This window comes from Diaporthe citri, assembly GCF_014595645.1.
Source record: "Diaporthe citri strain NFHF-8-4 chromosome Unknown scaffold_15, whole genome shotgun sequence".
In the NCBI taxonomy this organism is placed as follows: domain Eukaryota; kingdom Fungi; phylum Ascomycota; class Sordariomycetes; order Diaporthales; family Diaporthaceae; genus Diaporthe; species Diaporthe citri.
In genome coordinates, this window is record NW_025064860.1 from 533,930 (window position 1) to 561,874 (window position 27,945).

Here is a 27,945-nt window from a genome sequence, read left to right on the forward strand (position 1 = left end):
AGTTGACTAGTTGTTTTGGCACCATAATTGCCAAAATACCAATCCGACTTTATTAGTGCATGTAAATGAATCCAGAATTTCAAGATATTTTACGCAGCGGATTCCCTGGTTAATTGAGAATGAGACACAGATATTTGAGTAGTGCAAATATATAACACCAATTGAAAAAATAGTCTGTTTCTTCCATCAAGCCATCAACGCATTCTCAATCTGAGACTGCCGAGTACCTAAGGGATCTATATATCGGGTTGTTCAATTTCCTCAAACACGGTCTGCAAGGGTACTAGCTGATTCGGACTCATTTGATTCTGATCCATTTCAAACCCCTTCAAGTTGTGTAATGATAATACCGAAAGGCTACATACCGGAAGACAGACACCAACAAGTGCCCAGGTATTTGGGGAGATATGCCAATTCTGCAGGTATTGATGAAGGAGACCTATCCATTGTCAAATCAGCCTCTTCGTCTAGATGCTACCGTCCACGCCATTGCCTTGGCCCCCCCCCCTCCACCAACAACAACAACGCTGAGAAGACCAAAGGCACCGCCGTTAAGTTGTACTCGATCATCGGCGGTTATTCCATAAGAAGTTGGCCTATGGAAGGTCATCCCAAAGCAGGTTATCCCATGGTAGATTATCTTATGATAGGTTATCCCAAAGGAGGAAGTCAATATACCACAGGCTGGCATCCCATGGCAAGTTGCAGCAGGTAATCCTGCAGACTGGAAGCCCCATGCTGTTTTGTCGACCAGCCCTTCTGGTGGAATAATGCGAGTTACCATACCAAATGGCCACCCTGAAATTAAATATTTCGAAGGCCTGAATCTCCAGGTAGCTGCTAAGAATGATAACCCCCAGAGGATCAAGAGCATTCAATGCCATTGCCTCGCTGAGAGTGTGGTATCCAGTGGAGACTGGCAAAATTTTAGTTCTACCAACACTTTTTCTTTTCACAACATTGACCAGTGCAGCTTTCTGTGTATCTACAATAAAACTCGATTGCCCCAGAAACTCCATCAACGACCCTTGACATCGATAAAGGTCTAGCCTCCCTTGATTTAAGAGGCAATTCTTCCTGATTTTGCCCTCCACCGACGTGCTATACGAAAGGCAACAGTGACGGTCAAGTGTAATAGAAGAATGGAAGGTCGGTGGATAGGCTCGGAGCCAGTCTCAAAAACCCGAGATGCGAGCATAAGCAAGGCTGGCTCGTGTCGACTGAGGGCTGAAGAAGCTGTTGCTGCCATACGAACTCTAAATATGACCATGGCGTGTTTCCAAGGTGATAAATTTCAACTCCGTAAGATATCACACATTTCAAACAGGTAGAACTATCTGTGCTGTGCTGCACTTGGTTTGTCAGCCCCGGTCCTCGGAGCCAGTTCTCGGAAACCAAGCACCCGTCTGCGCTTTGTCAAGAATTGAGTTCTGGCCCACAACGTTAGAAGAAGTTGTTCCAGTGGCCTATTAAACCATGGAAAAGGCACATTTATGTGATCAGAATCTAAAATACCACGAGGCAGCCTATCAAAACTACACTTCTCGGGCAATTTGAATAGCTTGAACCCTACTGTCTTCTGTTTCTCACCAGAGGCAGACATTACCAACTTGTTCTAAAACCAATTCAAATTTATTGCACGATGTCAGCACCTGCAGCCCATTCCGCAATCACGAACACGACCAAGGAGTCGCTGATGAATCTCCATCTTCCCGATCCTATGGGGTCCACCGTGGGAGGCGGCTACATGGCCTACCTTATGGCTGTCGTATTTCTAGCCTCGGCCTTTGCGGTCTTGTATCGCGATAGAAAGCCTGAGATGGATCGCATGTATCCGGTAGTCAACACGACCAAGGAAGAGTATTTCGCTAACGGCAGGGGAATGGTACAACGCGGAAAGGAGATGTATGGGGACAGCCCATTCCGAGTGTACACGGGGATGGGTAGCGTGCTCATTCTTCCACCCAAGTATGCTTCAGAAATCAAGAACGACAATCGCTTCGATGCGTCCAAGTTCCTGCTACAGGTATCGCCGCGCCATTCTTGCTCCCTTACCTCTTTCAACTCTCTGGAGTGGCATTCTGTTGACAAGCTTCGTCTAGTATTGGCAAGCCGGCATTCCAGGCTTCGAACCCTACATAGCACTTGGCAGCGACCTACTCCACGACGTCATCAAGCTGAACCTCACTCAGAGTTCGATGGCGAAGATGGCGGCTGATCTCACAAGAGGCCGCAGCGGCCCTCGAGGAAATCCTGACTGACAGTGAGGAATGGCACGAGATCGACCTGAACATGACCATGCTGCGCATCACCTCGCAGGTCTCCAGCCTTATCTTCCTGGGCCCAGAGCTATGCCGGAACCCCCAAGTGGCTCGACATCACCGTATCCTACACTGCGAAAGCTACCGGTGCGGCGCGAGTCCTCCGCCAGTACCCTAGATTCATGCACAAGGTCGTTCACTGGTTCCTCCGAGACTGCCGGGATCTCCGCCGCATGGTAAACGAAGCCCGCCAGACGGTGGCGCCTATCTTGCAGAAGCGTCGCGAGCAGAAAAAGGCCCAGAACCCGGCGGGTGTCCAGTTCAACGACTCGCTGCAGTGGTATGAGGACCTGGCCAGCAAGCGCGGCATTTCATACGATGCCGCCACGCAGCAGATCGGACTCTCGATCGGGGCCATCCTCACCAGCACCGACCTTGTTTCTCAGGCCATGATGGACCTCTCACGGAATCCCGATTCGGTGGAGCCGCTCAAGCAGGAGATACGGCGGGTGGTCGGAGATGGCGACTTTAATCCGACGACATTGCATAGCCTCAAGCTCCTGGACAGTGCCTTGAAGGAAACGCTGCGCATTAAGCCTGTCGCGGTCGGTAAGTCAAACACGTTGCATCACAGCTTACACCTGTAACGGGATTCTTGTTGTGTGTTAGACACCACTGACGGTAGCCCACATGCAGTTGGCCTCGGACGCCGCGTGACGGACAACGTGAAGCTGAGCACTGGCGCGGTCCTGCCCAAGGAGTCGGGCATTGCCGTGTCGGCAGAGAGGATGTGGGATGAAAAGGTCTATCCGGAGCCTCTCAAGTACGACATCTACCGATTCTTGCGGGTGCGAGAAAGTGCAGGCGGTGATGGCAACGCGAGGGAGGAGGCGGCGGCACAGCTGGTCAGCACGTCTGAAGACCACTTCGGCTTTGGTTTAGGCACCCATTCATGTCCAGGACGGTTCTTCGGGGCCAACACTGTCAAGCTGGTGATGACACATCTGCTCATGAAGTATGAATTCAAGCCATCTGATGGCACTGTGGTTGAGCCGCTGAAGTTCGGCTTCTCCATGCTGGCTAATCCCTCCACCAAGATGATGGTCAGGCGAAGCAAGAAGGAGGCCGGATGGTGAGGCAAGCGTAACTTGCTTTTGGGTGCAGGAGTTTGTATAATCGAGAAATGCAGTGTGTTGAAAATTTGTGACAACAATGTTCAATGGTGTACTTTTGCTCGCTTGACTTGACCATCTTGTGGAAGGCTATAAGTACCGTGAGGGTTTGAAAGCATGATTATAAAAGCGTTTATCTCCTAAGAGTAGTTTAAAAGGAGGAAATAAAAGAAATCTAGCTATTTAAGTATTTTAAAAAGTGGTTGTAAATTAGGGTTAGGGATATATATATATAATATACCCTTTAATTAAAAGGCAATTCTTACTTTATTAATTACCTTATTTTTTTTAAGCAATTTATTTATACTTAAAAATATTAATTATAGCTTATTAAGTAATTAATTATTTAACCTTTTTTATAATATATATATTTTATTATTTAAACTTTAATTATTTATAACCTTATAATATAGCTTATAATTAATAATTAAACTTTTTTTAAACTTTTTAATTAAATTTATATTTAAAGATATTTATTTTTATTAATTTTAAGCATTTTTTTAATTATATTAAAAATAATTAAAAATAATAAAAAATTAACTTTTAAGTTATAAGTTATTTAACCTTTTTATATTTTTAAGATTTAAAAAAAATAATAAGTATAATTAAATTAATAAAAAGCTTATTAATAAAGATAATAAGAGCTTTAATATTTTTATTAAAATATTGCTAAATAATATGCTTAAAAGTAAGTTTTGTAATTAATTTAAAAATTAATTTTAAAGTATATATTAATTTTTAATATAGCTTTAAAGAATCTTTAAGTATATATAAATAGCTTAAAGTTTAAAATAAAATAGCTTTTTTAAAAAAAGGTTAAAATAAAGTATAAAAAAAAGAAAAAAAATTTAAAGAAATTTAAAAAGATTAATAAGCATTGCATTTCTTATTTTTCTTATATTAAGAGCCTTATATATAGCTATAATAATAATTCCTATATAAATTATAATAATAAAGGTAATTATTATTATTATTATATCTAAGGTAATTCTTATAAATTGCTTTTAATTTACTTTTTATTATTTATATTTTATCTTTATTATACTTAATTTAATAATTTCTTAATATTTAAAAAGTTTTAATATATTTAAAAAAAGCTTTAAATATATATAAATATAAGAAATTTAATTATATTTACTTTAATTATATTTTTATAATTCCTTTTAATACTTAAAAGATTTTTACTTTATAATAATAACTTTTAAAAGTTATAAAGAATAAATATAAGGATATAATAAAATGCCTTAAAGCTTAAATTATAATTATTTTAAAATAGCATAATAAGATTAATATAAAAGCTTAAAAGCTTTAAAATTAAGTTATTATTAATTTAAAAATTATAAAAAAGTATTAAGATTATATTATTATTAAAGTTAAGTTTTTTAATTTTAAGAATAACTTTAAAGAATAAATATTATTAAATTTTAATTTAAAATTAATTAAGAATTTAATTAAAGATTAAAAAAGTTTTTTTAAAAAAGTTAAAAAATTATTATAATAATTAAAAAAAGGTTTTAAATTAATTAATTTATTATTATAAAGATTAAAAAATAGTTTTTAATTATAAAATAATGTTTATATAAGGGTTATATTATAATTTTTAAAAAGTATAATTTTTAAGATTTTTAATAAAAACTTAATAATAAAAATAATTAATAAATAAATTAATTTCTTTTTATTAATTTCTTTATATTTTAAAGATTTAAAAAAGCTTTAAAATATTTAAATTAAGTATATAATAAAATTTTAATAAATTTATTTATAAGTATGTTTTTAATTTTTAAGTATATAATATTAAAAATACCCCTTTTAAATTCTTATTTTAATTATATTTATTAAATATTTATATATTTAAGCCTTATTTTTAATTATTTATATTTATTAATAATTAAGTATATAATTATTTAATTATTATAATAAATAATTTAAAGCTTATTTAAATTTAAGATTATATTTTTAAATAAATATTTTAAAGTTATTATTTTTTTAATTATAAATTTTAAAGTTAATAATTTAGCTTTAATAATTAAAGTAAAAATAATTATTTAGTTATATATTTTTTAATATATAAGGCTTTTAAAAAGAATTATTATATACTTTTAAAAGAATATTTAATTCTTTTTATTATTAATAAATAAAGCATTTTTAATTATTAAAAGTATTTAAGCTTTTAAATTTTCTTTATATTATAATTTAAAGAATTAAATAATATATAAATATTAAATTATATAATTTATTATTTTAAGATAATTTAAACTTAAGTTTATAAGAAATCTTAATAATTTAAAGTATAAAAATATTATATTTAAGTATATTATAATTATTATATAAAGAATAAAATTAACTTTTTCTTAAAAATCTTAAATTTCTTATTTTAAAGCTTATTTAAAAAAAAAGCTTAAGTTTTTTTTTAATTATTAAAATAAATAATAAAAAGTTTTTACTTTTTAATAAATTATATTTATTTATTATCTTTTTAATATATAAGTTATAAAAAAGTATTATAATATACTTTTTTTAATTTTTAAAAATTTATATACTTAAGAATTATTAAGTTTTTTTTTAATTCTTTATTTTATATATAAATTAAATCTTATTTTTAAATTTTTATAAAAGATTTGCTTTTATCTTTAAAATATATAATTAAAATATTATTTATATAAAAAAGAATTATTACTTTATAAGCTAAGTTAATAAAAAAGCATAACTTTTTTTATAAGGGTTTTAAGCTTAAATTTTATAATATATAATTAAAATCTTTATATTAAAGAAATAAGAAATCTTTAACTTTATAAAATATCTTTAAAAGTATTTTATATTTCTTTAATTTTTTAAATTTATTAAGTAATTTATAATAAATTAAATTTAACTCTTTTTAATTAATATTTAAGAATATAATTATAATATTAAATTATTAAATCCTTAAATTAAAGTATATAATAATTATTATTATTATATAAAATAATTTTATAATTAAGATTATAATATATATGCTTTTTATAATAAAATAAAATTATAAATTTCCTTAAATATAAATTTATATCTTAAAAAATTTAATTATTTTATCTTTATTAAGTTTATATTTATATATTTATTTTAAAAGTAATAATATTAACTTTACTTTTTAATGCTTAATAATTCTTTAAATATTAAGCTTAATAAGGTTTTATATTTCTTAATATATTATTTTAAATTATTTATTTTAAAAAAAGCTTTTTTAAACCTTTTTTATATAATTAATTTTAAAGAAAAACTTTTATAATATTATTATATTAAATAAGGTTTAAACTTAATTTTAAAGGCTTAAATAATAATTATTATTATATTATTTAAGATTAAAAAGTATAAATTTTTAAGTATTTTTTATTTTTATTTTTTAAATTAATTAAATAAAAATATAATTATAAAGTTACTTTAAAAAATTATATTAAGATAAAATATAATTATATTTTATAAATATAATAATTAATTAAAGGATTTTCAAAGTATTTATCTTAATTATATATTTAAAAAAATCTTCTTATAAGTTTAAATTCTTAAATTTATTCTTATATTTCTTTTATTTTTATTAATTAAAAAGATTTTTAATTTCCTATAGCTTTAAATATATATAATTTTTAAAAAAAAGGTTTAAATTTATTAGCCCTTTCTTTATTAATAAAAGTATATTTTTCTTTATAAGAATTTTATTTTAATATATTTAAGGTTTTCTTAAGAGTTAAAAGTTTTTATTTTAATTTTTAAAGCTTATTAAAAAAGTAATATATAATAAATTTTATCTTTTTTTAATATAAAATAAATATTAAATTTATTATTTAAATTAATTAAATTATTTTTTATATAAAATATTAAGAGTATAATATAAATATAATTTTAAATCTTCTTAATATTAATAATTTTAATATTTAATAATTTTATTTTAAAAGTTAAAAGATTATTTTGTATTTTATTTATTATTAATTTATAAAATATATTCTTATTAAATAATATATTTTTTATAAAGATTATTTACTTAAATAAAGGAATTTAAATTTAAAAAATATTAAATGCTATATAATTAATTAAATATTTAATATAAGCCCTTAACTTTCCCTTTATAAGGCATTTCTTTATATTATTTTTATATTTCTTTTTAAATATATATGCTTTATATTTATAAGTATAAATATTACTTTAATAAGGTAATAAATAAATTATAAAATAATAAACTTAAGTTAATTTAAATTATTAAAAATAATAAAAGATTATACATATAAAAAAATATTTAAGGCACGCCCCTTTTTTCTTAAAGTAAGTAAAATATTATATAATTAAGCTATAATTTATAATATTTTTAATTAAAAAGTAAAAAGTAAATTAACCCTTAATAATATAATTAAAATATATTTAATTATTATTTTATTAACCTTTTTTATAATATTATTTACTTTTAAGGTTTAAAGAAAAGTAAATTTTAAATTAATACCCTTTTATTTTACTTATTTAATATATTTAATATTTATAAATTAATTAATTATTATAATCTTAGCATTTTATTTAATTTTATAAATATTTAAATTATATTATTATTTTACTTAGCTTTTATAAATATAAATAATATTAAATATTTATTTTTTAGTTTTTAATATAAGGAGAAAAATATAAATAAGTCTTAAGAATTTATTTATTATTATAAGCTTATAATTTAACTTATTTAATACTTATAAATAATAAAAAAGACTTTATAAAATTTAAAAAATAATTTTAAGCTCTTACTTTTTAATAATTTATATTAAATTACTTTTTTAACAAAGGCTTTAAAGTAATTTTTATAATTAATTTATTTAATTTTTATAATTTTTATACTTTAAATATATTAAATTAATAATTTAAAAGCATTAACTTTTAAATATTAAATTTAAATATTAAATTTTTAAAAGGTTTTATAATTTTAATATTTTATTTAATTTTTAAAAATTTTTAAGTACTTATTAATTTATTAAAATATTATAAGCTTATATAAAAGGTTTTATTAACTTATAATATAAAAAAATTAAAAAATATTAAAATAATTAAATTCTTTTAATTTTTTATATATTAAAAAAACTTAAATAAGTTTTATTAAGTTAATATAAAATTATAAGCTTAAATTATATTTTATACTTATAAATAAATTAATTTTTATATTAAATAAAAATTATTTATAGTAATATTATATTAATATAAAATTTATTTATATTATATTATAGTTTTTAAGATAAAATTTTTAATTTTATTTTTATATTTATTTTATATAATATAATTTTAAAATTTATTTTATTTTATTAGCTTAAAACTTTAAAAATAAGGTTTTTACTTTAATAATATTTATTTTAATAACTTTTTTTAAAAATATTTAAAATTAATAATATTAAAAAATAATAAAATTATTAATTAATAAAATTTAATAAATTAAATAAAATTAATAAAATTAATAAATAAAATTAATAAATTATTAAAATTAATAAATTAATAAAATTAATAAAATTAATAAAATTAATAAAATTAATAAAAATTAATAAATTAATAAAATTATAAAATTAATAAAATTAAAAATTAATAAAATAATAAAATTAATAAAATTAATAAAATTAATAAAATTAATAAAATGAATAAAATTAATAAAATAAATAACATTATAATTATTTAAAATTATATTTAAAAATAAAAAAATAAAATATAAAATTTAAAATTATATATATTTTTAAGAAATTAATTATAATTAATAATTATAATAAATTAATTAAAGTGTAAAATAAATTAATAAAAAGTTATAAAAATATAATAAAGATATTATTAATTAATTAATTTTTAAAAATTAAAATTTAAAAAAGCATAAGTTTATTTTATAAAAAAAAATAAAAAAAAAAGGAAATTTAAGATTTGATTATTCTTAATACTTTTAAAAATATATATTTAAGGAAGTTTTTAATATTTTTAATAAGCTTTATATATTAATTTTTAAGTAAAAAATTCTTTTAAGTAAGCTCTTAAATTAAGTTTTTATAATAATTCTTTTTATAATTATATTTTATTTTTATTATATTTAAGTTTCCTTAAAGGTATTTTTAGTTTTAAAATTTATTTCCTTAAAAGTATAAAATAAAGATAATAATAATTAATAATAATAAGCTAAATATATCCTTTTTATTAATTAATGTTTTTAATAAAAATATTTATATATTTTTATTTATTAATATAATTTAAAATAATATATTTTATATTTTTTAATTACCTTTTTAATTAATTATTTTGTATTTTAAAAAATATTTTTATTTTATATAATAAAATATATATAATATTCTTAAAATTTAATATAAGCTTATTATAATATAAAATATCATTAATTCTTTAAATAAAAGTTTTTAAGGAATAAATTAAATTTTAATATATTTTATTAATAAATTCTTAATATTTAAAAATTACTTAATTAAAAGTAATATATATTATAATTATTTATAAAAAGTTATTTTAAATTAATAAATCTCTTAATTTTAAATAATTTTATATAATATAATAATTATTATATTTCTTCGTTAAATTTAATATACGCTTATTTATAATATAAAAATATCATCTAATTCTTTAAATAAAAGTTTTTATATTTTTAAATATTATAATTTTATATAATACATAAAGAATATATGTAGATAAATTTAATATAATCGAATTAACAAGTAAATGGATTACTAATTCTTTTAAATTAAAGTATTTAAATAAATAAATGAACTTCAATTCATTATAATTAACAAGTTTTATGATTTAAAAATTCAAATAGAATCGCTATAATGTTTATGTATATAATATATCGTGTAAATAATATCATTACTTATTATAAATATATAATTTACCTTGTAAATAAAAATCTTAAAATTACGAAAGAATTAATTTATTTATATTTAGTTTAAGTTTAAAAAATACGAAAGATATTATTATTTAATATATATTTAAAATAATTTTATTAAATCAAAGGCTTTATATATTATTATTACTTTTAATTAAATATAAAGACAATATAATTTAAAAATTATCATATTTAATTTTTCTTAGATGCTTTATTTATTATTTTTAAAATATAAATTTAATTGCCTTATTAAAAGCGCTAAAGTAACGGTCTTACTTTACTGTATTCTATAAATACTAGTTATTATTAAAATTATTTCTTTTTAATTTATTTAAAGAATAAAGAAAAAAATATAAGACACATACGGGTATTATTATTTTTTAAGAGCTTATTATTTACTGTAAAGTAGAATAGTGTTTAATATTTATTATATAAAGACTTGTGTTTAAAAAATTTTTTTTTTATATTAATAGATAATTACAAAAGTTTAATTTGTACGATAGAGATTAGCGGATTTAAAGTATTTTAAAAGCATATTTAATAGTGTTATGAGAGTGGTTTGAGGTATTGAAATAAAAGTTCTCAATCTTTTTAAGTTAATAAAAATGAAATACCTATTAATAGAAATAAATAAATAAAATAAATATTTGAAATAAAATTATTAATTAATAAGGTTTAAAACAATATTTCTATTTATTATCATCACTATATATTTAAAAATAAAAAGCAAAAAATAATATAAAATAAATACAAGTTCTTTTAGATTTATATAACTTATGTATAGCTTTATAAAAAAAACGATTATTTTACATATAAATCTGAGGCATTTCTCTGTTTGAGTCATAATGCCGGGGCTGTAGAAGTAGATATAAGTGGCGTTGAAAAAAGCTAATTATAAATCATTTATATGCTTACGAGTAGTTTAAGAAAGGGGGAACGAAAAAGAACATGTTAGCAGTTAAGCGATATTAAAAAGTAATTTTAAACTCGGTTTAACGGGATCGTGCGATGTCGCAATAACTCTTATAATGGCTGTCTTGGCCCGACTGCTATAATGACAAAGGCGCTTGATACGCAATCAGCCGAGGACCTGAAAATGATCCAGTCTTGCGCATCTTGAGCCACAATACCCTGCGGATCTGCAAAAGTAGATTCGACAAAATAATGACTAGGGGAGTCATATCTGTTCGGCTTCCCGAAAGAGCCTCCTAAATCTCTACAAAGGCTCAACCGTATATGTACCTCCCATATAGGCCCCGGCAGAAATAGAGCCAGGCCATGAGGGAACGCTCATAGCTCTTGTGTGTTCCGGGAGACCGCAGTACTTGTCACGATAACAAAAGAGGACTTTGAGGATCGTAATGACGTAAAGACCTGTGCTTAATTAAAGAACCAACCTGTTCCTCTAGTCCCCCCCTCCCCACCCCCACCGGATTGTAATGAGGGGGCGTGGAGTACTCGAAAGAAATTTCAGAGTGTCTCTGCGCAGAAAGAGAAGAGCACTGTAAGGACCACGTGTGATGCAATTGTTTGTCAGATTGAACCAGAGCGGCATAGGAGGCGCAGGTAATGACAAAAGGAAGAACGGGGAAGACCCTCGGCCTCCGGCCGCTTATCAACCAAGTCGCTGTACTAGGTGTGGTGGATCAGGAATGTTTGTTACTGGTAGTGTCCAGTGGTGCATTCGATGAAGCAACGAATGCTAATTTGGAATCGCAGAATGCCGGATTGGATACGGGTGGCATCTCATATAGCAAATGGCAAGGTCTGCTACGCCTGCACTCATGTTCCCTCTAGTCAACTTAGGAAAGATAAAGGAAAAAAAAAAAAAAGACCATTGGGCGAGACGTTTTTCATATGCTGCTGCAAGACCAATGGAAATCGGAACCGATGTAGGTTCAACAGGTGAGGTACGTGAGAGGCGTCTTGGACAGAGTATATATCGAATAGGAAACCACTCGATATCGCGCCAATTGGTCTAGAAGGAAGTGAAAGAAGCTCAGTAGGATCTTTGTGCTAGGACTGGCGAAATATAGGGCTGTGTGCGTCTGGGCTCCGTGCGGAGATGTCGCTTGCGAGTTAGCGGCAGTAGGGAAACCATGATCGGGAGGTGTTCTATTAGCATGAACACAGGACAAGAAAGCCCAGATTGCCAGGAATGAGACGGGAAGAAAGTGATGGAGAATGATCGTGGCATGGTTATGTGAACAGAAAAAAGGGCTCGGCGTAACGTGAAGTACGGCAGACCCGGACGAGGTCTATTGAAGATGTCGTTTTCTCAAGCGCGTGAATCTGTATGAGAAGTCAACATGACTAGAAGTGCTCGGGAGAAAGGTATGGGAAGGTGGGGGCGTGACATTAGATAAGACAGAACTGCTAGGTAACATTCTACCTGGCGGGTGCGCCGAAACTGGTGTTGCTGAGACTTTGGGCTTGTGGCCCTGAGCTGTAGCATTGTGCCGCCATGTGCTTGCTCTCATCTATTTGAGCGGCATTGTTAGTCATCGCTTGTAGATCCATGGAGAAAGGCACTAGTTGAGCTGTAACCTGGGGTAAGACATTCCATTATACGCGACTATGAGATAAGTGGAAACATCTACTTCCGCTTCGAGAAGCATGACAAAAGCAAGCAGACAAGTGAGCAGCGAAGCATGGCCTCCACAGTGGGTGGACGTGGTCGTGCGCCCGCAACCGGTAGGGAATTGACGGGTCTGTTGTAGTTAGAAGAGACAAGCCACAAAGCCTGACAGATGCGTTTCGGTCCGTGTGGCGCATCTTCGAAACCCAAGAGCGCTCTGGGCACAAAAACTCGCATGCTGCAATTGTAGCTCCACTTGCCTTGCGTTTGTATCGCGGTGGTCTAACATGCATGCATCTTGAGCTTGTTAGGACGACGTCATTATTTCGTGAGTCCTCAACAGAACCAGATCGCATCTGCAATGATGACGATGCAATACCAAAGGATAGCAAGACCGTGTTTGCCTCAAATCAGCCAACATTCCCGCAGTGGGGGAGCCAAGGGCCGTGCGATCTAGAAAAGTGCGGCATACCGTAGGCATGAGCAAATACTGCGTGCACAGCTGGTGTAATGGAATCAGTTCTGGAATGGTAAGCGAAACGCGACACGCCAAGAATGCTGTCATGTGACAAGGCTGATTCTGGTGCGTGAGTCAGGAGTTATGTCAGTGGGCAGCGATGTTCCTGGCACAGGGAGGGTGGGGTTCTTCAAACGAGGGACCGTAATATTTTACGCCATGGGGCTCCACTATGATTCGGGGAGGGACGAATGTGCGTTGTCTGCCAAAGGGGTGGATGACCCTGACTCCAACATTTACTTTCGACCTTTCATGCCTCCATCCACGTATGATCGAGTTGAGGAGCTCGTGATACCTAGCACGCGTGAGTATTTCTTCAAAATCAAATGGGAAGAGGACGAGTTCCCAGGCTGGCTCACGGGCAACTTGGATCCTGAAAATAGAGCTAATCGGGAATATGACTTAGTTGTGGAACGTACGAGGATCAATCGGTCGCCTCACCATGTGCACCACTCTTTCGTGAATCATCCTCGACGCTTGCTCTAGGTCGCTCGGAATACTTATCTGGGTGTGACAGACGGGGTGGGCCGAAGACGCTTCTCAAGTTTCTCTGATGAACTTTCTCAACTTGAGGACGCCTTCGTTTGCCGCACAGTTTTGACCAGGAAGGCCTTTTTAGACCAAAAGTGAAGTTGCTGAGTATACGGCTTTTCGGACTGCCAGGTCCGTCCATCTTCAGAGCTACTGATTTGCCCGTTCTGTGCGACCTGCATGTGTCCGTGGCTAGGTTAGAAGCTGAGCGTCTTTAACGTTAGGGGTCTTGTCCAAGTTCAGTCTAAGTCTCTCCGAGCCTGGGGGCGGGTCGAGCGAAATTTATGAGACGAGAGACTAGTGGAGTGGGGAAGGAGTATGCGGTTGGTATGGGGGGCTCACCGTCGCTCAAAATAGAGTAGATAATATAGCGGAGTGCAATACGGAGTACGAAGGGCTGAAACACAAAAAATGTAGAGATAAGCTGGATCTTATTGTCGTGCTGCGTGTCACGGCCTTTCCCCGGAGTGGTTAACATTAAGAACGAGACTGTCACTAGAATAGGAGGATGTAGTAGTGACTGCTAGCTGTGACAGCCCATCACTGTGGTGGAAAGTGTCGATCAAGATGGGATCATGAGGATATGCTCAGTACGATACTGAAAGAGTGAGTGGGGCGGGAGTACTGGTCTCGATAATTTGTGACACAGCAGGGGTGGGTGTACCTATAGGTTGCTGTCGAATCAAGAGAAGTTACACAAATAGTGCGAAACCATTAGGGTCCGAAGGTGCTCGATCCGGCCTTCAGCTGGGCGCATGCGTCGGTTAAGCCGGTGCGTCAGGGGTGTCAATATTCAACTGAACCCAGAGTGACATCGTAGCGTCGTAACAGTTGCGAATACAGAGAACTTAGTGCCAAAGAGGTGTCCCGTCGAGACGAAGGTCAACATAGGGCCATCATCCCTTACGGGCTCCTCAGGCTGGCATGTTTTAGGCACTCAAACCTGAAAGTCATTCTAAGATGGGTTGGGCGCCTGGCCACGGTGCCAATGCTGCGGACGGAGACATACACCGTGCCTCGTCCGGTCTATGTGGCCATAGGAGCTCACGGGTAGAAACACAATAAGAGCAGAAGGCCGCGCAAACAGCTTAGGTAACGCGAGTGGAAGATCAGGATAGCCTGAGGGAAGACCTAAGATCAAAGCGATGATAAAATTCATCCAAAAGTTGGAACCGAGATGCCGAGGTCGCTTTAGTCGGGAAGCTGGCCGTTAGACAATTGTATGAACACACGGCTATCCCGCCATCACGCGGTGAGACCAGTTTTAACCCGTAGTTTCAACCTCACGGGAATGGGTTTATCGTGCGGAGGTGCTAATGCATTTCTTGTCAATAATTCATCAATAGAGCATGCGGCCACCTACCCCGACGCGGGGTATCTAAGCCTGTGCGCAGTCCCTCCTGGCGGACCGGTAATCCGTGTACTATGCAGCTTCGGGTATGACACAATGCCGTCTATCGAACAGAGCTTTGCAGTACTGGGCATCGTGTGACAAGCATCAGTGGGGGGCGGTCAATGTGGTGCGCAAGCGAAACAACAACCTGGGTTATAGACTGAATGGTCCGTGGATATTATAAGTGGGTTCTCAAACCATAGAGGAATTAAGCTCTGCTGGGAGAGCGAAGCGTATCAGAGGCCGAGCTGTCGCGGTAGGAGAGAGACTGTGAACTGACTGATGGGCAGAGGAACCACGGAAGGCGTGTGTCTGATGAATCTTATAAAAGTGATGGTGCTGTAGTGTCACCAGGTAAACACGATCTCCTCTGTTCACAGATTTAGGCTGGATAGAGCGGCTGTGGCCGTATGAAAAATAGCCCTAGTGTTCGCATGGAGGCACAGAAGCTATACATAACAGGGTGCAAGCACACGGGACTTCAGGGACTGGCTGATAGGAGGCGCCAATAGCGGTAGCCCTTAGTGTGCTAGAGCTACACAGATCAGTAAGCAGACCTGGACCTGATGTGTCCAGCTGGTAAAGAGAAAAGGTGGAGGTTATCCCACCTGAACCGGGTAAGGCTGATCGCGCGTGTAAACTAAAGCACAAAGCTTAAAGCTGGCACTTAGATTTATAGTCTGGATGGTAGGAATTATAGACAGCAGGCCAATCGGCGAACTCAAATCGTAACTGTTTGATGAAAATGTAGGGGTCGAGAGACGGGGCTCGTGTCTATGTAAGTAGCAATTGAGATACTAGTCTTCCCAACCAGACGCAACCCTGGTATAGAAAAAGAATACGAAGAACATAAGGGGTGCGGCACAGTCCACGTCTGCCCAGCATGTTCCATTCACAACCGAATGCCAAGGGGCATTCCAGCCAGTTACGGTCCAGTCGCGATGATGTCGAGTCGAAAGCACAGCAACAAAACAAATCCCTCGAAATGGACTGGAAAACATTACATACCACCACAGTAAGGCCGTCCTCACCACATATTCATGTGGCGCTTGTGGTTGGCTTACCCAAGGGACCCCTCTTGTCAGCACATGACATTGGGACTGGAATGTGGAATGCTGCCGAGAGTCTACTCGTCCACACCGTTCCGCGACTCGAGCGCGTCGTCCTGACCGACCCACGTGAGTCTAACATCCAGGACTCGCGGAATCGATTTTCCGGGCGCTTTCCTGGCACCCAGTTTGTGTAACCGGGTTCGCCGCGGGGAAGGACGCCTGGGACGACCTGCAAGGCGCCCTCGACAAGGTCGACTTTGTCATGGCGTGCGAGTCCATCCACTGGACCGAGCTTGAGCCAACAATGAGGACATTGCCGGCGGGCTGCGGCCTGGCGGGACCTTTGCCGCCGTGCTCTACTGGGCCGTTCCCGTCCATCACCAACAACGGGGCCGCGAGCGACGCCTTCCAGAGGCTGATCGCCCACCACGTGGACGGGGGGGACGTGCAGCGCTTCTACCTCACTGCGGCAAGGCGTGGGCATGGGAGCAGCACCCCGAAGAGAAGCAGTGGCACGCCGCGCCCGTGAGGCCCACCTCGGACAGCACGAACGGGTTGAGGATCAAGACTGTGGGGACTGGCAAGTTGGACACAACTGTGCAGTGGCTGAGGGAGAACCTTGAGGGTCGCTGCGTTTTTGGTTCAACGCCGAGACGTGGGATAGCAAGGAGTGGAAAGAGATTCAGGACGCCGTGGGCCATGGGACAATAAAGTTAGAATGGCAGGTCCAGATGGTTCTGGCCCGCAAGCGATGAGGCTGACAAAGTTTCAGCGATTCATGTCTGAAATTTCACTTCAATGAGGATGATAGATATTGTCTGACTTTCTCTGTTGAGCACGACGAATACGACCTCGTGATGCTAATTGGGCAGGTCAGTAGCGGTGAAATGAGACAGGCGACAAATATAGTAGCCAAGGCCCGCTCAGGTATGAAATTGTTGTCGAGGCTGAAAGTATAATCACTTAGTGCGGGCTCTGATTCATTGATTAGTAGGAGATCGCAGAGCACAGACTTCTCAAACTAACTCTGCCGTACATATATCATATACTTGCAGTATATAAGATAACTATTTGATACCATTTTTTCTGAGGTCGAACTTGCGAGGCCCATGCTGGCGACGTGGTCATTGGCATTGGAGAAACCAAGTCCTCTGCATCTCGACCTGCGGTGAGTTGCCTCATGCTCAAACGGATGGCTATTTGTTCTAACGGAAAAGAGAAAAGAGTTCAGGTTTGTCTTGAAAATGTATCAGGCCTCCCTTTTCCCCTGCCCTCGCTGTATGTGTTCCCCTCTTCAGGAGCTAGACTAGTCCGCGCTGCTTGAGCCTATTACCCACAATGAAGACACACCCATGACTGGGTTGCTGCTTTGGTACATTCTCCCGCGTGATCTACCATGACTCACAACTCAAGCCCTCTTCCTTACAGGGTAAAAAGGTTTGATCTGGGGGGTTGCATGGTTATCAGTACATGTTGAGGCACGGTCACAAGACTAACTTACAATTGCGGGGGTGTTCTGGCCAAGGCGTGCCATGGACAGTCAGATCATCGAAGTCGGGGCGGGGGACTCTCCACGACCGCGTCGATCAGCTGCTGCGTGCAGTGGACGGTGTGGCTGTAGTTGAACGGAGCGTCGAATCCCTTGGTGAGCCAGAGGTGTGTCTGCCTCAAGGTGAAGACACAGTGGAAAAGATGCTCTTTGCGCGTCACCCAGCCCGCGGTGAGAACCTCGTTGGTCGGGGGAATCTCGTTCTGTCCCTCCTGGTCATAGAACCTCTGCCATGGCCCAGAGACGCGGAAGTCCTGCAGCAGAGCCTGGTTGTCGCTGTCGAGATGTGGCTTCTTGGGCCACCAGTGGAACGAAAGATCGTCCCACTCACACCCTCTCGCGCGGGCAACCTCGGGTGAGGCGCCGTTGGGAGCGCACTGGTATCCCGAATAATCAGTGGCCCTGCATGGCGGACAAGACAGGCCACGGAAGGTAAAGACCAAAATTGCTGCTGACAGAGTTAAACCACCGATGGCAAGGACAAGGCTAAGCCAGACATGTCGGTCAAAGGCTGGCTTCCACCGCCCACGGAACTCGACATGATGGCGACAGGCTGTTGAGTCCGAGCCGGACTCCGAGGCAGGCTCCGAATCAGACCGAGATCCATGAGTAAGCGGCTGACGTTCTTCGCTGCTCTCCCGCTTTTTGGCCATGGCGATAAGGTGCTTGGAAAATTATAGATTGCAAGAGCTTCCACAATAAATGCCGGTATACACGCAGGGCATTGACACTGAGTTGTCTCGGGGGCTTTATGCAGTCTGCAGGTGGGCAGCGCTCCATGACCGGTCCGAGAATTACAATCCACACTTTAGTCGATCCCTGCTGCTCATGTACTGGTTATGCAGTTGCCTGAGACCTCCACATTTTGACTAGACATGAGCAGGACAGAAAGAAGTGACACTCGCTGTTCAAGATGACGACGCTGTCTGCCCAGCGTTTTTCTATAAATGCACTGCCCCCTTAGTGTGCACAAGATCTGTTGGAAGATGCGAGGGTCGTATGCCCAGATGCTAGCGCTAGCCTATAAATAGGCTCCTTTTAAGCGTTTAATAGCGGGAGATTTCTCTCCTTAATATATAATAATTAATTATTATTTGCTTAATTGCTTTATTAGGTTATAAAGCTAGCATTGCTTAAAATATCTTAAAATATTAAGAAATATTAATATTTTTATTTTTATAATTATTTTTATATTTAAATAATTAAGATTTTAATATTGCTAATCTTTACTTATATATTATTATTATACCTTATATTAGCTATTATAGCTAATAATAACTTATAATAATTTAATATTTTTATTTTATTTAATATTTTAATTTTTTTTATTTATATTAATTAATATTAATTATTATAAATAAATAAAGATATATAAATATTATTTAACAAATATTAAATATACTTAACTTTAAGCTTAATTTATTATTTCTTTTAAAGTTAAACTTAAAAAAAGAAAACTTTTTAAATTAAAGAGTAATATAAAGTTATAGCTTTTAATTTATTAACCTTAATAAATATATTATAAATATTAAGGAATAATTAAATAAAAATAAAATCTTTATAAAATAAAAAAAGTTTAATAATTAAGCTTTTATTATATTTTTAAGTTTAATATATTTAAGCCTTATATTATTTATTATATTATATAAAAACTTTTAATATTTAAAAAATATTAATTAATTAATTTAATTATAATATTAATAACTTAATTATTTATCTTTTTTATTAATTAATAAACTTATATTATAAAGATAGCTTTAACTTATAAAATTATTTAAATACCTTTTATAATTTTTAAATAAAACTTTATATTAAAACTTTAATATTAAGATAATTAATTAAAAAGTTAATAAAGTTACTTTTTAAAAGTAATAAAGTTAAAAACTTTTTCTTTTTAATAATATTATTAAATATTATAAATAATATTATTAAATATTATAAATAATATTATTAATAAATATTATAATAATATTATTAATAACTTAAATAATTAAAACCTTATAATATTTTTTAAAATTAAATTTAAAATAATAAATATTATTTTTTATATAAAAATTAAATAATTTAAAGCTTATATTATCTTTATTTAAAAAAGGTTAATATTAAAAGATATAAAAAAGCTATAAAGTTTACATTAATAAATATTAACTTTATATTAAATAATAAAAAATATATTTAATATTATATATAAAACTTTATATTTATTAATTATTTATATATTAATTATATAAAGCTTATTAAATATAAAGCTAATTAAAAATAAAAAAAATAAGAAATAAGTTATTATAAATTAAGCTATAAATAAAAAAGTTATTAAAATATTTAATAATAATAAAAGAATTTAATAATATTATATATTAATATTTTAATATATATAATAAAGCTATTAATAATTATAAATACTTTAATATTATAAATTTTAAATTTTAATGCTATAAAATATATAATAAAATATATAAAAGATTTTAGCTTTTTATAATTATATTTAAATATAATTATTATTATAAGTAATAATTAACTTATTATAAAAGATATTAACTTTATAAAGATTTTCTTATAATTATTAAAAGCATTTTTATTAATATTTTATATAATTATATATTAAAAAATATTTATTTATTTAATTAAATTATAATTTAAAAAAAGTTTTAATTAAATATATAAGGAAATAATATCTTTTTATTATTAAAAGATAATAAATTTTATAAAATATTATAAATAAAATTTTAATATAAAAACTTTAAAATTTTTATAATAAAAAATAACTTTATAATATTTATAATATATAATAAATTTTATAAAGCTTTTAATTATAATAATTTATTAAAGTTAATTATTTAATGCTTATATAAAAATAAAAATATTATGTTAAATAAATTAATAAATATTTATTATAAATTATATTAACTTATAAAGTTTATTAAAAAATATTTATATTTATTATTAAAATAATAATTTATATAATTATTTAAATATATTTAATTTAATTTATTAAATAAATTCTTAATAAAATTATTAAAAAGTTTTTAATATTTTAATTTATTTATTAATAATTATGCTTAATTTTATTAAATTTACTTTATTACTTAAAAAAATAATATTTTAAATATTATTAAGGGATTTTTAAATATAATTAAAATTTAATTTAATGTAAATGTTAAGATATTTAATTTAAATAATAAGGATAAATATATAAATAAAATAATTATTATAATATTTTAAAAATGCGGAATTATTTATAAGAAATTATTTTTTTATTATTATAAATTAAATAATATACTTAAAAAGTTTATATATATTATTATTATTAATGTTTATATAATAATTTATAATAAAAATTACTTATTTTTATAACTTAAGGTAATTTCTTATATAATATATTTATAAAATTAAAAATTATACTTAATATTATTATATTAAATAATATTATTTAAAATACTTTATAAATAAAAGCTTAATATTAAATACTTTTAATTATATTTTTATTTTTTATATCTTTATATTTTTATTAAAGCTTATAAATTAAAAATAAAATTATTAAATAAAGTAAAAAGGTATATTTTATAAAATTTAAGGCTAAAAATAAAATTATCTTTTATTTATATATATTATGTTAAAAAGTTATTATAATTATAATATTAAGTTATATTACTAAAAACAAGCTACCTAAATAATAAGGAATAGGTTTTGCTAAACCCTTTTAAGGATAACTTAAGAAGAAGCTTTAACGTAATAAAGAGGGAAGATAAAAATAAAAGGGAATTAAAAAAAGAGAAAAGATAAATATTTTAAAAATTCTTAAAAATAAGAAAAGCTTAATTAAAGCATTAAATATATAAAAAAAAAAAAGAGTTAATTTCTTAAAATAATATTTAAAATAAGCGTAAAAGCTAGCTTTTTATAGCTAGCTGGAATTTAATATAATATTATTTTTTATATAATTCCTTATACTTATTAATATACTTTTTTTAAGTACTTTGCAATAAATATTATAAAAATTATTAAAATAAAACTTTATTATTTTTAATTAAGCCTTTAAGTTTTAAAATTTACTTTATTATAATCTTAATTATTATTATTATTTTTAATTCCTTACTTACTTATCTTATTATAGCTTTTACTCTTTTATAAAAGCTTTAAATATTCTTAAGATTTACTTAATAATATATATATTAATTATTTTTTTAATTATTAAAGTTTACTTTAATAATTAATATTAATATAGTTATTAAAGATTTAAATATTTTTATAAAATAAAAAGTAAATTTATTTATTTTTTAATTATTACATTAAGTATAATATATTAACTTTATTAACTTTTACTTTTACTTTTTATAAAGCTTTTATTTTTACTTTTACTTTTTATAATATTTTTACTTTTAATATTTATGCCTTATATTTAATTACTTAGCTAATTTATTTATAAGCTTTTTAAATTATCTTTAAATAAACTTTATTATTATTTTAATTATTTTAAATTAATTAATATACTTTAAGTTTTATTTATATTTATTATTAAGATAAGTAAGTAAGAAAGATCTTTATATATGCTAAAATAAGCATTTTTTGCTAGCTTTAAAATATCTTATAATATAATACTTAAGCTAAAGGCTTATTTAATTAAAGTTATACTTAATTAATTTTAAGTTATTTAAAAATTTATACTTTATTATATATTAAATATTTAAAATTAAATTATTAAATTAATTTACATTAAAAGTATTATTTCCTTTATATTCTTTTTATAATTAATAATAATCTTAATATATTATAATTTAAATAGCCGTTATTAAATAATATTTCTTTATAATAAAAGCTTATTTCTTACTTTAATTACTTTTATATTATTAATTTTAATAAGGGGAATTAATATAAATATTTAAATAGCTTTATTAATTTTATTAAGCTTTAATTAAATAATAAATATTTAAATAATAATATTAATAATAGCTTTAGGCATTTTAAAGTATATAATTTTAATTAAAAAAGCCTTAGCTTAATTCTATACCTTTTAATTATTTTTTTTTTAATTCTTCTTAAAATAGTTTTTAATAAACTTAATAGCATATTATTTATAAAATATTTTATTAATTTATCTTAATCTTAATGCAAATTCCTTATTAAAATTTTACATTTTATCTTTTAAGATAACTATTAAATATTATAATAAATAAATGCTTTTAATATTCTTATTTATTTTATTTTTTTTATTTCTTAATATAAAACTATTTTATAATAAGCAATAATTCTTTATTTTATTAAAAATTACTATTATTTAATAATTAAGCATATATAAATAAGTATAATAATAAATTTATAATTCTTTATTAATTTACATTATTAATATTTCTTAAATAAGGTATAATTATAATATAAAGATTCTTTAAATAAAAATATAATATTTTAAAAATTAAGAAGTTATTAAGTTATAAGGGCTATAATATATTAAGTTCTTAATTTTTTATATTTATAAAGCATTCCTTTTATATTAAAGAAATTAAAAGTAAAAAAGGCTTAATATTATTTTATTAAATTTATTAATTTAATTAATTTTTTTAACTTAAGATAAAGGTTAATATTTAAAAAATATTTTTATATTATTTTTATAAGCTTATTATTAAATATTATTTATTTTATATTAAAGAATAATAGCTAATTAAGAGTTTAGGATTATTAAATATTATTTAAGCAAACTTTATTTATAATAATTCTTATTTTAAAGAGATTTTTAAAAAAATTAATATTTATTTTTTAAGTAAAGTTTTATTAATTTTAAATATTTATAATATTTAAAAATTATAATGCTTTGCTAAGTAAGTTTTTAAAGTTATTAAAGTAAGGAAGTTTTATAATTATTAATATTAAATTATTTTTTTTTAAATTAATAGGCTTAATTATTAAAATTAAAATATTAAGGTTTTAAAGTATTTTATAATATAAAGGTAATTAAGATTGCTTTTTTACCTTGCCTTTTTAATTAAAAAATATTTTAGCTTTTAATTATAAAGAAAAAAGGTAAAGGAAATAAATAATAAAGTAAAGAGTAAGTAATAAAAGTTAAGTAATAAAAAGAAGAGGTATAGTAATGAAAAGAGCTTTATATTTTTTAGAATTATTATATAAAATAATTAAAATAAAAAGGGTTAAAAATTAAAAAGAAATATAATTAATATTTAGCTATAGCTTAAAGTAGCTTTTATAAATAATTATTGCTTATTCTTAAATAAGAATTAAATAAGGGAAAAGATTAATATATTAAAAGTATATTATTATTAAAATAGCTAGGTAATAGCTAACCTTTAACCTTTAATTAATAATGATATAAAGGTGGGAAGAAGAAGAAGAAGAAAGAAAGAAAGAGGGCTTAGCTATAAATAAATAGGTATAATAGTGCATATAGGTTAAAGTAGCAAAAGCTAGTAACTTATTGCCCTTAAGTTAAATAATAGCGTTAATTAAAAGGAAGGAGTAATAAGGAGGTTTATAAGTTGTTATTAAAAAGTAGATTGTCGTTTTGCTAATAGTTAAAGTAAAAGGGGTATGCAGTTTCCCATTTCTCTTAAATAGCAGTTAATTATAAAGTACTTCCCTTTTAATTTATAAGTTTATTAAATATAAATTAAAATAAATTACTTAGCTAAAAATTTTTTATAATGAAAAGATAAATAACTTTTTTATAAATAAGGAATTAAAGATAGGTAACTCCTTTTAAGCAATAAATTAATCCTAATTAAAAATAAGGTAATGAATTACTTTTTTTAATAATAAGGTAGCTTATTATTAGCATTGCTTACCTTTTCTTATTATAGCAACTTTATATATATAAATTTCCTTTTCTTTTTTAAGTTTCTTTTTCCTTTTTTTTTTCTTTTTAATATTCTCTTAACTTTAATTAAACTTTAAGTTAAGCTAAAATTAAAATAAAATATTATAATCTTCTTCTTATTTTTTAAATAACTTTTTATAATAGCATTTTTATTATTAAATCCTTCTTAGTTAAGGTTAAGGAGTTTAATGCAAAAGGATTTCCCTTCCCTTTTTTAAGCTATTTATTATAACTTATAAGCTAAATAAATTTTAATTAAAAATATTTATACTTTCTTTAAGCTAAAAAGCATTCTTAATAAAGATTAATTTATTAAGATTATTCTTTATAATGCTTTTATAAAAAATATTTATATATATAAGATTATTAATATTAAATAAAATTAATATTTTACTTAATAACTTGCTAATCCTATCTTTAAAAAGGTAATTAAGGAATTATTTAATGGGTTTCTTAATAAGCTATAAAAAAAATAGTTTTTAAATAATATTAAGAATTTAATTAAAAGCTATATAAATATTATTATTATTAAGAAAAGTAATAAGGCTCCTTATAAAAAATATATAATAGCAATATATAATTATTTTAATTATTATTATTAAGCAACTTTATTTATAGCTTTTTATAGTTATTAAAATATTTTTTTTTTTATAAGTATTGCTTAAAGTATATAAGTTATAACTTCTTTTTAATTATAAATAAAAACATTCTTATTATAATTTTATTTTTTAATTATTGCTTTTTATATAGTTTTTTTATAATAATGCTTATGCTAATTATATTTACTATATTAAGGGATTTAATTATATTTTTAATAAATATAATAATATAAAGAAAATATAAAAGGCTATGATAATTAAGTAAATAAAGTTTAAGAGTATATTTAGCTTTATAATTATTATTAATAAGATAGCATAGCTTAAAGAAATAATTAGCTTTAATATTATTTAAAATAAAAAAGCTAATATTATTTAAGGTTAATAATTATAACCTTATAATATAGAATTTTTATTATATTAATTATAAAAGTAAGCTTTTAATAAGGTATAAATAATAATTAAGGTAAAAGGAAAAAGGGAAAAGTAAATTAAGTTATTAAAAGAAAAAGAAAGTTTTTAATTTTAATAAGAAAATAATAAATAAGTATATAGTAAATTTTATAATGCATTTTTTTAAAATATAATATTTTATATTTAAACTTAAGGCTAAATTTAATTAAGTAAATAAATGCATGTAAAAAGAAATTTTATATTATAATAAATATATATATATATATATGTGAGAGAAAATAACCCCCCCTTAAATAAATACCTAAGCTAAGATTTAAAAGTATTATTAAGTTAGTTATATTAAGAATATTAAGGGTTGTTTAATTAAAGTAAAGGAATGTTAATAAATTATAAAGGCTTATTTTTTAAATTTCTTTGCTTTATATATAAATATATTATAAATTTAGCATGCTAAATATTAAAGTTTAAAGAATTTAATAAGTTTAAGCTTATAAATAATTAATATACTTAAGCAATAAATAAAAATATATTTAATTAATTTTAATAATAATTAAAATTAAGGTTATTTAAAATAAGGTTAAATAAGCTAAATTTTATTAAAATATTTAAAAAGGGGTTATTATTATTTATAATATGCATAAAATTGGTTTCTTAAAGCAAATAAAGTTTAGGTTTTTATATTTTAAAATGATTAATAAATCTTTTTAGTTATTTTAATAAAAATATGCTTAAAAAATAAATATCATTAAGTATTTAAAGTTTATAAATATTATTATAATAGATTTTATAAATAATAAAAAGATTAAATTAATAATAAATTAATTTTTAAAATAAGGAATAATTAACTTTTCTTTACTTATTAATAAGCAAAACTAAGTTATTCTTTTTTAAGAAAATAAATTAAGGAAAACTATAATATATATTTCATTATATAGCTTTCTTTTTATAGTTTAAGATTAATTTAATTATTATCTTTATATTTTATAAAAGATTAAGAAGTAATTAAAGCTAGGAATTAAGAGTATTTTAAGTAAATATATTTAAAATTTAGGTTTAAATATATTATATAGGAATAATGATTTTAATTAAAATAATTAGTTTAAAGCTATAAAAAAGATAAAAGGAACTCTTTTTATAAAATCTTTTAAGTAAAATTTAATTAATAAAAAAAGCATAAAATAAGATTTATACTTATTCTTTAATTTTTTTATTAAGCATTTTTTTAATAATAACTATAATAATAAAGTATTTATATTTAATAATATTATTAGCATAAGGGTTATATGCTAAGATTATAATCTTTTTAACTTTAATTATTAAGAAATATTAAGTAAATTAACTTATATTTTTTTATCCTTTATTTATTACTACCTTTATTAAAAGCCCTTATTTAAAAAAGAATTTTTAAATAAAGAATTTCTTAATACTTTTTAAGTTAGCTACCTTAAAAAGCATAGCTTTAACTTATTTTATTAAGTTATATTATTCTTTAACTAGCTTATTATATTTTTAATTAAAAGGTAAATATTAAATATTAATATAAATCTTAATAAATAGTTAATTTAGCATAATTAAAATAATTTTATTATTATAAATTTAAGTATTTTATTTATTATAATAAAAATAATTAGTAATAGCCTTTTTAATATTAGCATATATTTCTATTTAATAATATATAGCTTGGATTTAAAAATAAGTAATGTTTTTTTTATAATATTTAAAAAGAGCATAATAATTTTTAATAATTTCCTATTTTTAATTAAGGTTATTAATAACTTATTATTATAGCAAATCCTTTTTTAATTATCTTTAAAGAGTTCCTTTATAAATAAAGAAATAATAAATCTTTTTATAAAAAAATAATTATTATTATAATATTAAGTTTTTAGGATAAGTTTTATAATAAAAGTATTAAGCAATTTTAAATAATTTTTTTAATTAAAAATAATTATTAAGCAATAATAATTCTTAATTAAATAATTAAGTTTAAAATAATTAATTAAAGAAAGCATTATATTAATTCTTAATATTTTCTTTAAATTTATGGTTTACTTTATTTAATAGCTTTAATAGCTTTTTAAAAAGTATATTTATAATAATATTTTTAAAGCTTTTAATATAATAAATAGTAAAATTATATATTTTAATTATTATTAATTACTTTATAATATAAATACTTAATATATTTAAAGCA

General features: G+C 27.1%; 3 protein-coding genes across 3 annotated transcripts; 2 read left to right on the top strand and 1 right to left on the bottom strand.

Moving 5' to 3' along the window:
- Positions 1–1,642: 1,642 nt before the first annotated feature.
- Positions 1,643–3,397, top strand: INS49_005227 (uncharacterized protein; the record flags this gene model as incomplete). Its single annotated transcript, XM_043166013.1, has 5 exons — positions 1,643–2,026; positions 2,103–2,193; positions 2,228–2,319; positions 2,348–2,870; positions 2,958–3,397. The coding sequence occupies 5 exons, from the start codon at positions 1,643–1,645 to the stop codon at positions 3,395–3,397; spliced, it is 1,530 nt and encodes a 509-aa protein (XP_043017490.1).
- A 13,022-nt stretch (positions 3,398–16,419) lies between these two features.
- On the top strand, positions 16,420–16,895 carry INS49_005228 (uncharacterized protein; the record flags this gene model as incomplete). The annotated part of the gene is made up of 2 exons (XM_043166014.1): positions 16,420–16,492; positions 16,552–16,895. 2 exons carry the CDS (start codon positions 16,420–16,422, stop codon positions 16,893–16,895), a joined length of 417 nt encoding a protein of 138 aa, XP_043017491.1.
- A 1,016-nt stretch (positions 16,896–17,911) lies between these two features.
- INS49_005229 (uncharacterized protein) lies at positions 17,912–18,568 on the bottom strand (the record flags this gene model as incomplete). Its single annotated transcript, XM_043166015.1, has 2 exons — positions 17,912–18,292; positions 18,455–18,568. The coding sequence occupies 2 exons, from the start codon at positions 18,566–18,568 to the stop codon at positions 17,912–17,914; spliced, it is 495 nt and encodes a 164-aa protein (XP_043017492.1).
- Positions 18,569–27,945: the final 9,377 nt, after the last annotated feature.